This window comes from Lagenorhynchus albirostris, chromosome 1 (genome assembly GCF_949774975.1).
Source record: "Lagenorhynchus albirostris chromosome 1, mLagAlb1.1, whole genome shotgun sequence".
NCBI lineage: Eukaryota > Metazoa > Chordata > Mammalia > Artiodactyla > Delphinidae > Lagenorhynchus > Lagenorhynchus albirostris.
This window is the reverse complement of record NC_083095.1, coordinates 15,194,871-15,212,054: the sequence shown is the minus strand read 5'-3', so window position 1 is coordinate 15,212,054 and position 17,184 is coordinate 15,194,871. Positions and strand designations below refer to the sequence as shown.

The window sequence follows — 17,184 nt, the reverse complement described above, 5'->3', positions numbered from 1 at the left end:
CTGGGTGTACACAACAGCAATCTGTCATCAACTGGACACAGAATAGAAAAGACCAGGCTTAGAGAGATCTGGAAGTTACAAGTAATTTATATGAACAACAGGTGGCTCAGAATCTTTCAGCAATAAATCCTATAGTGCAAGGCCTCTTCTCTCTCTCAATCTACACCTATGGCCTCATAGGTGTTCATTATGATCAGCTGACTGAGGAAGAAGAAATCCGAGCCAGACTTACAGATGTTCCAACACAATATGTTGGTACCTGCCTGAAAGCATCATAGCCCCACTCAGGGGTGACCCTGAAGGACAGCAGTAAAAGTAAAACTTCCCAGTGGGCAGCCCTTCAAGCAGTACATCTGGTTTACCACTTTTGTAGTAAGAGACAACTAGATAGACAGATTTACACTGATTCATTAGCCACTGTTAACTATTTGAATGAACACTCAGGGATGGAAGAAACAGGATTGGAAGATCAGAGACAAGGAAATCTAGAAAATAGATTTGTGCGTAAAACTCTCAGAAAGGGCATAGGCTGTGAAGATTTTTGTGGCCTAGGGAAAGCCCAATAAGGGCATCCACTGCAGAGGAGGCTCTCAATAATCAGATGGTCAAAATAATATGCTCTATGGACATCAGGCAGCCTCTTTTCCTAGCCAGCTAGCACTTGCTTAGTGAGCCAAAGGTGGCAAGGACAGAGTCTATGCTCCGGTTAAAAAAACATGGACTTTTCTTTACAGAGGCTGATCTTGCTACCACTACTGCTGAGTGTCCAACCTGCTAACAGTAGAGACCAACTGAACCTCTGATATGGCACCATTCCCGAGGGAAACTAGCCAGACACCTGGTGGCATGCTGATTACATTGGACCTCTTCCATTATGGAGAGGACAAAGAGTCATCCTCACTGGAATACACATGAACTTTGGATTCACCTTCCCTATTCACAGTGCTTCTGCTAGCACCACCACCTGTGGACACACAGGATACCTTATCCACCATCACTGAATTCCGTGTTTCTGATAAAGGAACTCATTTCAGAGCGAAGGATGTGCAGCATTCAGCTCATACCCATGGAATTAACTAATTTTATCACATACCCTCATTACCCACCGAGGGCTACTAACAGAATGATGGAATGGCTTACTGAAAACTAATTTATAGCACCTTTTGGGAAACAGTATGCTGAAAGACCAGAGTTTTGTCTTATAGGATGTGGTATATGCTTCACAGCATAGACCATTATATGGTGCTGTCTACCTCACAGGCAGAATACATGGGTCTGGAAATCAAGAGGTGGAGGTGGGAATGGTTCTTCTCACTATTATATCTAATCATATCAAGTATTTTTGCTGTAAGCTTCTTTGCCATAGACATTTTGCCGCAAACATCTTTGGTACATAACTAATTGACTGTGAGGCAATTCTGCTGTAGAAGATAAAATAACTGGTTGACAGTTTGGTTTGACATATACAAAACAAAAAAATATGTATGATGATGATTTCTTATTTTGAAACACACTACATTGGAGGAGAAAGAGGCTGAGGGCCTAGAAGGCACAGAGTTGAACCCACAATTCCTATGGAACTTTATAATGTCTATCAACAGGTATGTGACAATCCATGCTCATGGATTAGTAAAATATCTACACTACCCTAAGCAATCTAGAGATTCGATGTAATCCCTATCAAAATTCCACTGGCAGTTTTCAGATACAGAACTAATAATCTTACAATTTGTATGGCACTACAAAATACCCCGAGTAGACAAAGCAATCTTGAGAAAGAAGAACAAAACTGGAGGCGTCACACTCCCTGATTTCAAACTATAGTACAAAGCCATAGTAATCAAAACAGCATGATACTGGCATAAAAACAGATGCACAGATCACTGGAACAGAATAGAGAGCCCAGAAATAAACCCATGTGCACATGGTCAATTAACTTACAAAAGAAGTCAAGAATGTACAATGGGGAAAGGAGAGCTTCTTCAATAAACTGTGTTGGGAAACTAGAACAGCCACATGCAAAAGAATGAAACTGGACCACTATCTTATACCACACACAAAAATTAACTCAATACGGACTGAAGACTTGAATATAAGATATGAAACCACAGAACTCCTAGAGGAAAACTTAGGTGTTAAGCTCCTTGACATAGATCTTGGCAATGATTTTTTGACTGACAGCAAAAGCAAGAACAACAAAAACAAAAATAAACAAGTGGGACTACATCAAACTATAAAGCTTCTGTACAGGAAAGAAAACCATCAACAAAATGAAAAGGCAACCTACTGAACTGGAAAAATAATTGCAAATTATATATCAGGTAAGGGACTAATATCCAAAATAAATAAAGAACTCATAAAACTCAACAGCAAAAAAACCACATTGATTTAAAAATGAGCAAAAGATCCGAACTGACATTTTTTCAAAGAAGACATACAAATGGCCAAAAGGTACATGAACTGATACAGAGAACAGATTAGTGGTTGCAAGAGTAGTGGGGGGTGGGGGTGGAGGAAAAAATTCAGGTTTGATTATAGTTAAAAGCTAAAGCCATAAATAAGAGTCTTTAACAGGAATTTTCCAATATGTCATTATACAGAAAAGTGCAAAGGCTAGCAAATATTTGGAAAATACTGACTTTATACACATTAAGAATTCAGACATTAATTCATGTTGCATATTTATACTTTGGTTATTCTATAACTAGTTACCATAAAATTGGATAATTTGGCAAAATTTTCATAGGATAGTTTATATTAACTATAACGACTTAGGGCTTCCCTGGTGGTGCAATGGTTAAGAATCCGCCTGCCAATGCAGGGGACACGGGTTCAAGCCCTGGTCCGGGAAGATCCCACATGCCGCTGCCGTGGAGCAACTAAGCCCGTGCGCCACAGCTACTGAGCCTGCACTCTAGAGCCTGCGTGCTGCAACTACTGAAGCCCGTGCACCTTGAGCCCATGCTCTGCAACAAGAGAAGCTACCACAATGAGAAGCCTGAGCACCACAATGAAGAGTAGCCCCCACTCGCTGCAACTAGAGAAAGCCCGCATGTACCAACAAAGATCCAACACAGCCAAAAATAAAAATAAAATAAAAAAATGTCTTAGTTATAAAATGTTAAGCCTCAGGACCATAATCCTTGCATGTTCATTTTCTGAAGAAAACAGTATTTACTTACTGAATGTTTGAAAGAGATAACTGTGTTTTATAATATTTAAACCACTATGACTTCAGTATTTTGTTATAATTACGTCAACCAGCATGTCCCTTTAAGGTTATGAACCATACATGTCCCTTTAAGGTTATGAAAATCCACTTGTCTTCCTCTTGAATTAATGATGATGAAGGAAAAATGAAGTGAGTATAGAAGAATATTTAAAAACAAAAATACAGAATCATGACTTTTCTCTACAACCTAATATAAAGATCTACTCCTAGAAGGAGCCAGTAATACTGGTAGACATTTTTTCTGGTCTGATATAAGATATAAGTCCAAAGATTCAGGAAACACAACAAATCCTAAATAGAATAAATAAATAATAAACCACATACATGCACAATGTTATTAAACCTCAGAACTGCAGAACGATGTAAAAGAGAACAATGGAAACCATAGGAATAATAATTCTGAATCAAGAACTCTAGAAGCAGTTAAATTAGCATTCAAGAATGAGAGTAAAAAATGAAAACATGTTCAGCCTAGTAGTATACCAAGGGCAGGGCAGTGGAAACAGTTCCCCCGAGGGGCAATATATTGCCAATCAAAAATTTTAAAACAATAAAACTGAATAAAATTTCTTTTGCTTTTAAAGAATTGCAATGTCAGTGATAAAATATTTCTCCTGCCAAAATAGACCACTCCCACTGTCCTAGTCTTATATGCCACTGGTTCATCCAGAGGAAGATGAGAGAATTTCCAACAAGTCCTTATTATGGATATTCTAAAACTGTATTTTAGAAGAAAATGACAAAAGAAAAAGTTTGAGATACAAGAAGAAAAGGTGAACAAAGAAATGCATAAGCATAGATAAATCTAAGTAAACACTGCATGAAACAATAATAATGTCCAATTGAAGGGAGGTTAAAAAAACAAACAGAGATCCTCAAAAAGTTACACTCCTGGGTATTTATCCGAAGAAAACAAAAACACTAAGTCAAAAGGTATATCAACCCTCATGTTCACTGCAGCATTATTTACAATAGCCAAGATATGGAAACAACCCATGTGTCCACGAATGCATGAATGGATAAAGAAAATGTGGTATAGATATGTCTGTATGTATATACATATATATGCATACATACACACTGTAAGGTTACTCAGCCATAAAAAAGAATAAACTCTTGCCATTTGCAACAACATGGATGGGCACTGAGGGCATTATGCTAAGTGAAATAAATCAAACAGAGAAAGACAAATACTATATCCCACTTATATATGGAATCTAAAAAAAAAAGCTCAAAGATACAGAGAACAGACTGGTGGTTGCCAGTGGGGGGTGGGCAAAATGGGTGAAGGGGGTCAAGAGGTACAAATTTCCAGCTATAAAGTAAAGAAGTCATAGACATGTAATGTACAGCATGGAGACTTCAGTTAGTAATACAGTATTGCATAGCTGGAAGCTGCTGAGAGAGTAGATCTTAAAAGTTCTTCTCGGGCTTCCCTGGTGGCACAGTGGTTGAGGGTCCGCCTGCCGATGCAGGGGACATGGGTTCGTGGCCTGGTCCGGGAGGATCCCACATGCCGCAGAGCAGCTGGGCCCGTGAGCCATGGCCGCTGGGCCTGCGCGTCCGGAGCCTGTGCTCCGCAGCGGGAGAGGCCACAGCAGTAAGAGGCCCGTGTACTGCCAAAAAAAAAAAAAAAAAAAAAAAAAGTTCTTCTCACAATAAAAAAAAATTTGTAAGTATGTGTAGTCATGTTATTATGGTGATCATTTCACAGTATTTACAAATATTGGATCAATATGTTGTGCACCTGAAACTAATGTAAAGTTCTATGTCAATTATATTTCAATTTAAAAAAGGAAAGAAAATCTGATAGGTAATAAAAACAAGTATGTTCCAAATCTGACTGGTCAGGACTTCCAATGGACTTGGGAAGGAAAGAATCTTTTGACACAGTGGTTTTCTGTGCACAAAGAGGTGTGACTGTGGTTTTGAAATCTTACTATAACCCTTCACACTGAAAGTTCATGTACACAACCACTGGTAATTCTCCCTAGTCTTTCAGAAAAAAACAAAGGAATACAACACACACACACACACATACCAGAGAATGAAAATGCTGAACATCAATAACTCAAAAAAAAAAAAGAAAAAAAAGGGAAGGACAGTGACTAGAGCTCTAGAGTTCCAGAGATTGTGATTAACTTCAGATTTTTAGTTAAGCATATATGTTAAATATTTAATAACAGCACTAGAAAAAGAGAATAGACTTCTATTGACTTAAAAGTCAATATAAGGAAGCAAAAATAAATCAACTGATTGAATTATAACATGTTACCTAACTTCAGCTTGGTCTTTACATTGCTAGCAATTCTTACTTTCATCTGCTTAAGCTATCACATTTCTTTCAGTAACAATTCCCAACTTTTTCAGCCAGAGCTCCTCCTACAATATCCTCATGCTATAAAATAATATTCCCTACCACTTTACTAAGAAATTTGAAGCGGGTGGGATAGGGAGGGTGGGAGGGAGGGAGACGCAAGAGGGAAGACATATGGGAACATGTGTTTATGTATGACTGATTCACTTTGTTATAAAGCAGAAACTAACACACCATTGTAAAGCAATTATACCCCAATAAAAATGTTAAAAAAAAAAAAAAAGAAATTTGAAGCTATTGTGTATCCTCATCTGGCCTAAGTTAATAGTAACAGTCTTGCTCCAACAATTGAAGCTCTTGTCACTCTATATTGATAGGGTAGCCTCATTTACCTCCTACAAATGTGTTCAGTTCTGTTTCATCCCAAAATATCCTCCTCTCAACTCTGCTACCCCTTTTTAAGTTAAGGCCTTCCTGATTTCTGATTCTGAATTATATATAATCCATAGTCATAAAGGGTAGAAAACTTAGCTTCTGTTTTCATCCTATATTCTTTTTTCCAAAATGATATTAAAAACTGACTCAGCGTAGGCATGATCATAGTAGGTCCCATAAAGCAAAGACCGGGTATAATTAATTTTCTTCATATACCATCATGAGCAAGTAGACACAGAATAAATATTTTAAGTCTTTTTTATATATTTACTATTGCTTTCTTACATTTGTGAGGGTTAAATAATTGTGACAATTTGATCTATGCTCAAGTCTGAGAGGCACTTACCTTTTTTAAGTTTCCGGACAGCCAACATACAATGACTAGGAGAGAGATCCCATATTCTTAAGGTCTTATCATCACTTACAGTAGCACAGATGGGCAGATAAGGATGTGTAGCCAAACCCCACACCTCTCCTTCCATGTGTCCCTGTAAATAAAACATAGTTAAGATCAATTTAACCTAAAGATACTTGTATTTAGAAGAAAACTGAAGACAACATTCAATAATATATAATAATGATAGGATAATGAATAATAGATAACTCTAATAAAACTTTTCTCTTTATCTTTGGAATACACCTTAAAATAACTTCGTAACAGTTTTATCTCCACAGTTACAATATAATCAAGTTGCTGCTGAAAATTAGCTTCAAAATCCTACAACATTTAATGTAGAGAAAATAGGAATTGGCTGCCCTGGAATGCTAATAATTGTCATACAGGAGGGACTTCCTGCATGACAAAGCAAGGGAGTACTGCAGACCTGTGCACCAGTGAAACTGGTAGAAATTATTAAAAAAAAAATTAAGTCTCTGGAAATGGTTTCGAGGAAATAGAACAAATGAAGAAACATTTACTCAAGAAAATCTGCTAAAATTCAGTAAGAACAGTGAGTTTGCTGTATTTGAACCGAGACACCCCTTTTCTCCCTCTTCCCCACTCACTGACATGAAAACTCCATACCAGATTGATGTAACCAAGAACAAGGGTTGTCTCTCTCCCCAGCCACTAGGGGAGCTTTCTTCCCAGAAGGGGCAGGGGTCAGCATTTCTCATCCTCCCCCAGCTACCTGCTATTGAGGCTAAATTCTTGGTGATTGCTGCTGCGAGGTGGGAGCTCCCTCCTTCTATCCACCCCCTATTCTGAGACGGAGGCTCTATCTTAGGTGCAGTGGCCAGTAAGAATACTGGGGCCTCAATGTCAACTCAAGAAGACCTGAGGCTACTTGCTCCCTCCCCACCAACTGAGCACTGAGATCTAAAGCAACGGACACTCAGAAAAAGGAAGCATTCCACTGTTTTCACCCTCAACTACAGAGCCCTGGATCAGAAATTTTTCCGGGAGAGAGAGAGAAGCAAGCCATAAAACAGCTCCTAGCCTCTTTTCAAAGCAACTGATTTCATTTACTACAACGTGGAAAAGTTGAAGCCTAAAGGTGCTCTTGAAAACAATGGAGGTTGTTATGAAAGTTAATTGGGAGGCAACTGACAGACTCACTGGACATGTCTAAAATGAAGGCCAGCTAGTCTGTCTAGGAAAAACAGGAAAATCTCATAGACAACAGGAAGAGACTGCTTGACTTCAGAACAAATCTCAAACAGTAACCTAGGGAACTGTCCCTTTTAAGAAGGCTGAATTTGATTGGTTTAGCCTGTAAAGGAATTTATTCTCCAGGAAAATGCTGGAAACAATAGAGTAATCAGTGAGCAATTAATAGAGTTTAACAGCTGGATGTGGTTAGGGAAAGAGGCCATCAAAGAGGACAGAATACTTCCTAAATCATTTTATGGAGCCAATATTATCCTGATACCAAAACCAGACACATCACAAAAAACTACAGACCAATATCCCTTATAAACATGGATGCTAAAATCCTCAACAAAATACTAGCAAACTTATTCCAACAACATATAAAAAGAATTATATACCATGACCTAGTGGGATTAGTCCCAGGAATGAAAGGTTGGTTTAAAATCCCAAAATCAATTAATGCAATATACTAATTGCTTTTGACAAATGACACAATCTTTTTTTTTTTAGCATCTTTACTGGAGTATAATTGCTTTAGGTTGTTGTGTTAGTTGCTGCTGTATAACAAAGTGAATCAGCTATACATATACATATATCCCCATATCTCCTCCCTCTTGCGTCTCCCTCCCACCCTCCTCATCCCAGCCCTCTAGGTGGACACAAAGCACCGAGCTGATCTCCCTGCTCTATGCGGCTGCTTCCCACTAGCTATCTATTTTATATTTGGTAGTGTATACACGTCCACGCCACTCTCTCACTTCGTACCAGCTTATCCTTCCCCGTCCCTGTGTCCTCAAGTCCATTCTCTATGTCTGCCTCTTTATTCCTGTCCTGTCTCTTTATTCCTGTCCTGTCTCTAGGTTCTTCAGAACCATTTTTTTTTTTAGATTCCATATATATGTGACACAATCTTTTATGATAAAAATAAGCAACAAACTAGGAATAAAAGAGTAATTCCTCAACCTGATAAAGGGCAAAGATGAAAAATCCACAGTTACCATTATACTTAATGGTAAAAGACTGGATGCTTCCTCCCTAAAATCAGAAACAAGACAAGGATCTTTACTCTCATTACTTCTGTTCAACATAGTACTGGCAGTTCCAGGCAGCATAATTAGGTAAGAAAAGGAAATAACAGGCATCCAGATTGGAAAGGGAGAAGTAAAACTATCTCTATTTGCAGATGACATAATCTCTTATAGTATACAGAAAACCCTAAAAAATTCACCAAAAAACTATTAGAAGTAATATGAGGTAAGTTATTTTAACAAAATAACTACAAGACATGTACACTGAAAACTATAGAACATTGTTGAAAAAAGTTAAGGAAGATCTAAATAAATGGAGAGATCCACGTTCATGGATCAGAAGATTTAATATTGTTAAGAGGCGCTAGTCCCCAAACTGATCCACAGAATACTGCTGCTACAAACATTGTTGTACGTGGTTTTTTTGGTATATACATGAATGCACTTCTAATGTACATACATTCCCGCACTTTTAATTACTATAGTTTTATATTATCTTTATTTCTAGCACAGAGTTTCTCAAAAATTTCTTGACTATTTTTGAATAGTTTCTCTTCTAGATGATTAAACAAAATCTTTCCAGAATTTGTGAAAAATCTCATTAGGATATGGATTATGATCATACAGAATTTATTTACAACTTTTATGCGTTTAGTACAATTTTATAGTTTTCTTAATACACGTCTTGCATATTTTTAGCCATCTTTATTTCTGGTTACTATATAGTTTTCTTTGTGAGTACCATTTTGTGTCATATGTGTTAGCTGATCATTGCGATATGTAGAAATACTACTGACTTTTACATGTTGACTTTGCATATATGCAATTTGTAGGACTCTTTAATTAGCTCTAATAATTTTTCAGTTTATTCTCTTGAATATTCAAGGCATAGGGTTATAATATCCGCAAATACTGATATCCATCCAGCGTCATCCATTTGCTTCCAACATGTACACCTTTAATTGTTTTCTGTTTTGTTTTGTTTTACTGGACTGGCTAAGACCTCACATACAATGTTGGACAGTAATGGTGAGACCTGGTATCCTGTCTTGTTCCTGACATTTAGGAGAGAGTAGATATGTGAAATCTTAAACTTTATAATAAATATTAAAAAAATAATGTCATTTATGACTTCTAAAAATCTCTTCTTACAATTATGAAATTGTATTTTTGAATAGGTCCATCTATGGATTCATCTGTAAAAGTGTATTTGTGTTTATATTTTCCAAGAGACCATAAATACGTTAAACACCATGACTCTAACATCTTTTTACTTTAAAGGAGCATCATGTGACTGAAATTAAAGAGTAAGACATGAAAGTTTGACAGTTAATTTAATACAAAATGTTTTTTTATTTGCTTACAAATTCTCCTTGTTACATCAGGATATTATGTTAACCTTAAAGCATGTGCAATGTTCTCATCTACATGTGCTCTTTGGTGTCTTAACAGGAGTGAAGTGGGGGGTTGGAGAAGAAATCAGTCTGTATTAAGAAAGAACATAATTCTTTTTCAGGGTAAAAGGCAAACCCAAAATGTGTTACTATACAGAGTTGCATGAGGACAATTTTTCATTAGAGTAAATACTACTTCACCTGCTGTGTTTTATAGTATCAAAAACCATAATATACATAGGAAATGTAAACCTGAAAAATTAATACAGCATTCCTGATGGAAATGTTAAGGATTAGCTAATCCTGCTGTTTTATGTTATATTTCTGCCACACAAAGTGTGTACTTCTGGATTTTCAAAATCACTAACATATTTTCATGGATAAATGTTTTCAGCAGTAAAATTTTAGCGTACATTCATTTTTTACTTTTCTAAGTTAGAAACTTGAGAAAGAATGAACTAAACTGAAGAGTTTCATAGGAAAACAACTGCCTTAGGGTCAACAAATGTACTTCAAAGAAATAAAATTAAATATGAAATAAATGGACTGGGTTAAATTAATTACAACTGGCTTTTCTTTCCATTGGTTTCTTGCTTTGCAATAAGAAATTACTGAAAATATTGGCAATTATTCTACATGATAATATGCATATTATTTACAGATACTACTCATTTAACTATGATTAAATTTATGTTTTGTAAATATTAACATTAACAAATATTTCCCTAAATAATTTAACATTATTTTTCACCACTGCCAACTTCTGGCTCTTATGTATTGAATCAACTGTATACAAAGGGAAAAGAAAGCATATTAACATTTAAAATTACCTGGACCAGAAGTGTTATTGGGCCACTTTTATCCACTTCTAGTATTTCACCATTCTTTGTACCAACTAAAAGATGACCATGTCCTAATGATATGGCACGTATAGATGGGTTATCTTCCAAGAGAAGACCTAAAATGTTAAACGGAGATGTTCTTCTAGGTATGAAGTTACTATAATACAAGGGTGTATATATTGCCAATGATGCTATTTTGACAATGCAAATCATGTTACACGGTTGCTTTCTCCTATATTTTAAGTATTCTAATAAATGTACCACATTTTCCCCAACCATTCAATTTACTAATCTCAAAAGTAAGTACCATTTATATGCTATAATTCCATGATTCTATATTATTCCAGATCCCCTACTACCAGTCTGACAGCCGTTTATTTTCCTTTTGCTCCTCATCCACCTCCTGACCCTCTTAGAGCATGTACAATATTCTGGTTAGTAATTTTAATTCAATTTGATTTAAGATTAATTCATTTATGTTTACTGTACCCTAGGCAGACTTCAGAGATATACTGGTAAACGTGATAGAGCCAAGCTTCTGCCCTCACAGAGCACACAAAGAGGAAAACAGACCTTGTGTGAGGAGCATATTGAAAATGGAACAAAAGGGAATTCAACCTTTTGTGAGGGGGAGAGGGGATGGGAGTGTAAGGAATCATTCTAGAAGAAACAGTGTTTGAGATCTGAAAAATGAGCATATGGTCAAGAAACTGGAGGAAGCAGGAGGGAGGAGAAAGGAAAAATTCTAGGCAAAAGTGACAGCATACAGGAAGGCCTGGAGGCCAGAGACAGAGTGCTGTAGTGCCTTAACGCACCATGAGAAAGGGTAAAGGAAGAAGGGCCTGCAAGGCTAGAGAGGGAGAGTCAACAAAACACTAAGATGAAACAAAAGGCCAAGTTTGAAAACAATACCCTGACTGGTGGAAAATGTGACACTCACATGGCGATTTTCTTTGAAAAATTAACATTGATAATCTTGTATTTGTTTATATATTACTATGCGTATCACTGAAAATAGATTTTGAAAGGACAGCAATGATTCTGGCATCCAGTTAAGTCGCTTCTCTTACTGAACTCTGATGCCTGTCTAGTAAAGAAGGAAAAATATACCCTACATGCTCCACCTCAGTGCCCACCATGTTAATAAGCAATTAATCTTTTTTCCTACAAATCTCAAAATCTCAAATCACCTTTAGATCCTGGGGCCAAAGCAGCTCTTTTTATAGCATAGGTCTTGAGACATCTTTCAAAGGAGTCATCCCAAAGAGCTACTACCCCATCTTTCCCTCCAGTTACGAATCCCTACAAAAGTAAAAGTTTTAAGTTAATGAAGATCTAAATATTTAAAAAATAATAACCTTCTTTTATATTGAAAAACTCTGGAGGAAAGAATATTTATAGCCAAAAGTTACAGCTTGTAAAAAAACAGAAATTAGCATAGAATCCATTATGTTTTTTTAAACATCAACATGGAATTTGCAAAAATATTTACCATGACACAAAACATTCTACTTTTAGAATAGGACTTTAAAAACACAGTTTGCAATTTAGAACCATAAAGTAGCTCTACCACTTTCAGCACCTTCTCCTGGAGGCTTCATAATCCCATCCTTTAAAAAGAGGGGATAATAATAATAGCTACGGGACTTCCCTGGTGGCTCAGTGGTTAAGAATCTGCCTGCCAATGCAGGCGACATGGGTTTGAGCCCTGGTCTGGGAAGATCCCACATGCTGCGGAGCAACTAAGCTCATGTGCCACAACTACTGAGCCTGTGCTCCAGAGCCCGTGAGCCACAACTACTGAGCCTGCATGCTGCAACTACTGAAGCCCACGTGCCTAGAGCCTGTGCTCTGCAACAAGAAAAGCCACCGCAATAAGAAGCCTGTGCACTGCAACGAAGAGTAGCCCCCGCTCGCCACAACTAGAGAAAGCCCACACGCAGCAACGAAGACCCAACACAGCCAAAAATAAACAAATAAAACAAATAAATTTATTAAAAAATAATGACAGCTACCTCACAGGATATGGTGATAACATATAAAGTACCTAAACAATTTTTGACTCAGAATAAAAGATTAATAAATACTAAGTTAAACTTTTTTTTAATAACAGCAGACCTATTTCACTCTGGGTTCAGGAGTTTGAAAAGAGGAATAAAATACAGTCAGGAAGACTCTAGCTCACATATTATTATTGGGTAGCTCAGCTAAGTAGAAAGGTAGTGTCCCTGTACTTGTGAAAATGTTCTGCACTCCATGATCAAACTATGTTTAACTTAAAATTTATTTAGGTTACTTACTTTTTCCAATGCATGCATACTGAACACTGGTCCATCATGTGCTTTAACTGTCTTTACAAGAAAGATGTCTCTCCAGATACACACGTCTCCTGTGGATGTTCCAGAAAAAGCCATCTCTTCAGTCCATCCATATACTGCACACATCATTGTGTCATTTTTCCCTGGTGTGCCTACGTAGCCTTTTCTTCCAATCAATCCTCCCCCTGGTTCATAAAAAATATTATGAAAGTACCACTCTCAAAACGTATAAAATTCAAAGCAATAAAATTTCTTTTCGGCTGTTTTTCTTGTTTAAAGAGAAAGACATGTAACAGTAAGGAGAGTTAAAAAGAAAAATAAAGGTCTCTCAATCAGTGACTTGGGCAACACCTTGCTTGGCTGCGGCAGGCATACCCATGGCTGCTTTCAGGTCATAGCTTTTTGGATAAACAAAAATATGTATTAAGTCAGTTTAAATCAGTCTTTTGATTAATTTTTTAAACATTATATTATGACATATTTAATACAAAAAGTAAAAAAAATACAATAAGCTCTTCTATATCCATTATCAATTTACATAAAATTACTAAACAATCAAAACGTATGCCAATCCCATCTCCCTTCTTCACCCGCTACTATTCTGAATGTGATCTTGATTATTCTCACACATTCCCTTATACATATTTTACTACTCATTTTTGAATTCTTAGGTAACACGTCATTATTTTTCATGTTTAAAATTGTCTATAAATACATATCCTGTATGTATTCTTTTGCAACCTGCTTTTTTCACCAACAATTTGTCGTGGAGTTTTATACATGTTGATTTGTACCCCTAGAAAACTCATTTTCCTGACTATATAGCATTCCATTATATAAATACAACATTTTCCTATTAATGGGGACTTAATAAAATTGCTTCCAAGATTTTGCTATTGAAAACAATGCTGCTTTAAACACTGCTGCAAGGGCCTCTTCTATAAAAGTGCAAGAGATTCTCTAGGAATGCCTAGGAATGGTCATAGCGTATTTGCAAAAGGAACAGCATGTAGATGAGAGGTATCATCTCTATGACCAAATCGTCCTCCAAAGTCGATACACCAACATATACTCCCATTAATAGTGAAAGGAGTTCCTGTTGTTTCCTATCTTTCAGAACACTTGGTATTATCAGACTGGGGATGTGAAATATCAACTGAATTTTATTGTGGTTTTAATTTGCATTTCTCCAATTATTCATAAGCTTTATCATCTTTTCCTATTTTTATTGGTCATTCATTATCTCTTGATATCTTTTGCCCATTTTTCCAAATGAACTCATTCACTCATTCATTTATTCAAGAAATATATATAGATACCAGACACTATTTAAGGCAATGGGGGCAGAGCTATGAACAAAACAGACAAGACAACAAAATTCCCTGCTTTCATGGAGCTTCCTGGTGAGAGACAGTCAATAAATATGACAAATAAGTAAAATGTGCGGGATGTTAGATGATGACGGGTGCTATAGAGAAAATGTAAGCATAAAAGGGAGATAAGAAATGAGAGGGGTCCATTTTAAGAAGGGTGGTTAAGAAAGGCCTCATTGAGAAGGTGGTATCTTCATGAAGACCTGAAGGAGGTAGCAAGAGCAAGCCATGCAAAAAGAGCATTCAAGACAGAGGAATCAGCAAACGCAAAGGCCCCAAAGCAGGAACGTGACAAGAATCTTCAAGGAACAACTAGGGAGGCCAGTATGGAGTAGCAAAGAAAGTAAGGGAGGCAGTAATGGGAGATGGGGTCAGAGAGGTCAAAGGCAGCATTACAGACCATTGTAAGGATTTAACTTTTACTCTTTATGAGATGAAAAACATTTGGGTGGTGGAATGACAAGACTTGGCATAATATTTATTACCGGGTTCATTCTGATTTCTGGGTTGAGGGTAATTTGAATAGTGGCAAGGACGAAAAGAGTTAGAAGGCTATTTCAAGCATCTGGGCAAATGCTAAGGGTGGCATGGGTCTGGTGATAACATAGAAGATGATGAAAAGTAGTCATATTCCAAATGTATTCAGAAGATTGTCTTTTCTTAACATAGCAGCCAGAGTTGTTAGTGCACTTGGAAGGGCAGTTAAGTCAAGTGGTGAAGGGGAAAAAACAGGTTAGACTTCTCTCAAAAGAAGGAGAAGATAACTCACAAATTTAAAGTGTAAACAACTGTGTGGATGTGTTTTAGTACATAGGTAAGAAGAGAAATTGATTAGCAAATGGAAGGTAGAGCTCAAAGAGTAGTTTTGTTTGGTTTTACTTACTTAAGATGGAGAAATAACACCACATTTATATACTGAAAGGAAAGAGTTGGTAGAGAGGGAAAACTGATAATGCAAGAGAGAAAGGGAAGAAGAGTTGGAATGATGCCCTTGAATAGCTGAGAAATGGGATCTAGTGCACAAGTGGAGGGGACTGGGTTTCACTAGAGCATAGATTATCCATCCAGAGCAGGGTCAGCAAACTATGGGCTGTAGGCCAAATCCTGCCATCACCTGTTTTTGTTCAGTGCCCACTGGAGCACAGCTGCAGTGGCTACGTCGGTTTTCTTCTCTGCTCCCAGAGCCTGCCTCCCTGACTTTTGGCTGCCAACTAGCAGCTGCCTAGGGCCCGAGCTGGTCACCATCCACAAGTTGAGGACTTTGCTATGGAAACTTCTGGGCACCCAGCAGTGAAATCACAGTCCAGGAGTTGCCTTGCCTCTGGCCATCTGCCGAAGTTGAGAAGGTAGGGTTCTCCAGGAGGAGAAGACACACTAGAATCAGTGTGTCGCCAGGGCAGAGTGAAGCTGACTATGGTCTCCCCCGAGTCCAACCTGCAAGTCCTGTTCACTGCAGCAGGCTGATCTTGGAGGGAATGTCTCCAGTTAACGGCAACTGGGTGCAAACTGGGTACGGCAAGGCAGGAGTTCTCTCTCTTGTTCTCTAAGTATCTATATAATATTCTTTTTTTTTTTTTTTTTTTTTTTTGCGGTATGCGGGCCTCTCATTGTTGTGGCCTCTCCCGCTGCGGAGCACAGGCTCCGGACGCGCAGGCTTAGCGGCCATGGCTCACAGGCCCAGCCGCTCCGCGGCATGTGGGATCTTCCTGGGCCGGGGCACGAACCCACGTCCCCTGCATCAGCAGGACTCTCAACCACTGCGCCACCAGGGAAGCCCTATATAATATTCTTGATTTTGTTTCTGTGTCTGGAAAGTCTAAAATATTTACTATTTGGCCATTTACAGAGTTTTTCACCTCTGGTTTAGATAATCATTATTGAGTTTTCTGATACACACAGCATAACATGTTTGTATTGTACAAGGTCATACCAGCCATGGAATAGAGTTCAAATTCCTTAGAGATTAATAATTCATAACTTGCAATTCTCAAAGGCTATATCTGGGATAGGAGGTAAGAAGCTCCCTTTTAGCCTTAGTCCTAAGTCATCTTTAACTTAGTTTACATAAAGGTATGCATTTAGAGGGCAGACAGATGGCATTTATTCAGATTAATAAAGTGGTTACTTATTTCCCAGTTGACTACTGAACTCTGGATCAGAACCTCAAAGTGAGGAATGCTGAAATGCACTAAAGTCTTAACATTTATCCTTTTATGGTTCAGTTTCAGGTCTACTTTATGTCAAATCAAAGTTAAAGAAAAAAGTTATTCAATTGCAAATCTTTTCACTTTAAGGCTATTTACTTTCTTTAAGTCTCTTATTTCAGACAAACTTATAGTTGTTTTTTTTTTTTCCAAAACCTCAATAATAGCATTACTTGCTGGGTATTTGCAAGTCCAAGTGACTAAGATACTCAAAAGTTTCGTTTAAATGAATGGGAATGAAAATTACAAATGTGAAGATACTTCTTTTTACTTTGTAAATGTATATACACTATGATCTGATGAGTCTGTGATAAAGTATTAAAACAAGTCTGAAAATCGACTCATGTCCTATGTAGTTTACAATTTGAAAGTTAATTCAACTTGGGAAATATCTTCACTAAGCCTATTCTTTTCTAACCTATGTCTCACTTCTCTCTATAGCTATGTATT

The 17,184-nt window shown here is 37.3% G+C and overlaps 1 protein-coding gene across 4 annotated transcripts in view; it reads right to left on the bottom strand.

Annotated features, from left to right (window-relative positions):
- EML5 (EMAP like 5) overlaps nucleotides 1–17,184 on the bottom strand; it is a 164,196-nt gene that overhangs the window by 55,791 nt on the left and 91,221 nt on the right. For all 4 annotated transcript variants that reach the window (XM_060122842.1, XM_060122761.1, XM_060122683.1 and 1 more), the window contains exons 18-21: nucleotides 13,140–13,342; nucleotides 12,030–12,141; nucleotides 10,828–10,955; nucleotides 6,331–6,472 (exon numbers count right to left, since the gene is read on the bottom strand). In XM_060122842.1, the coding sequence (XP_059978825.1) occupies nucleotides 6,331–6,472; nucleotides 10,828–10,955; nucleotides 12,030–12,141; nucleotides 13,140–13,342 (585 nt within the window). The remainder of the gene's footprint in view (nucleotides 1–6,330; nucleotides 6,473–10,827; nucleotides 10,956–12,029; nucleotides 12,142–13,139; nucleotides 13,343–17,184) is intronic.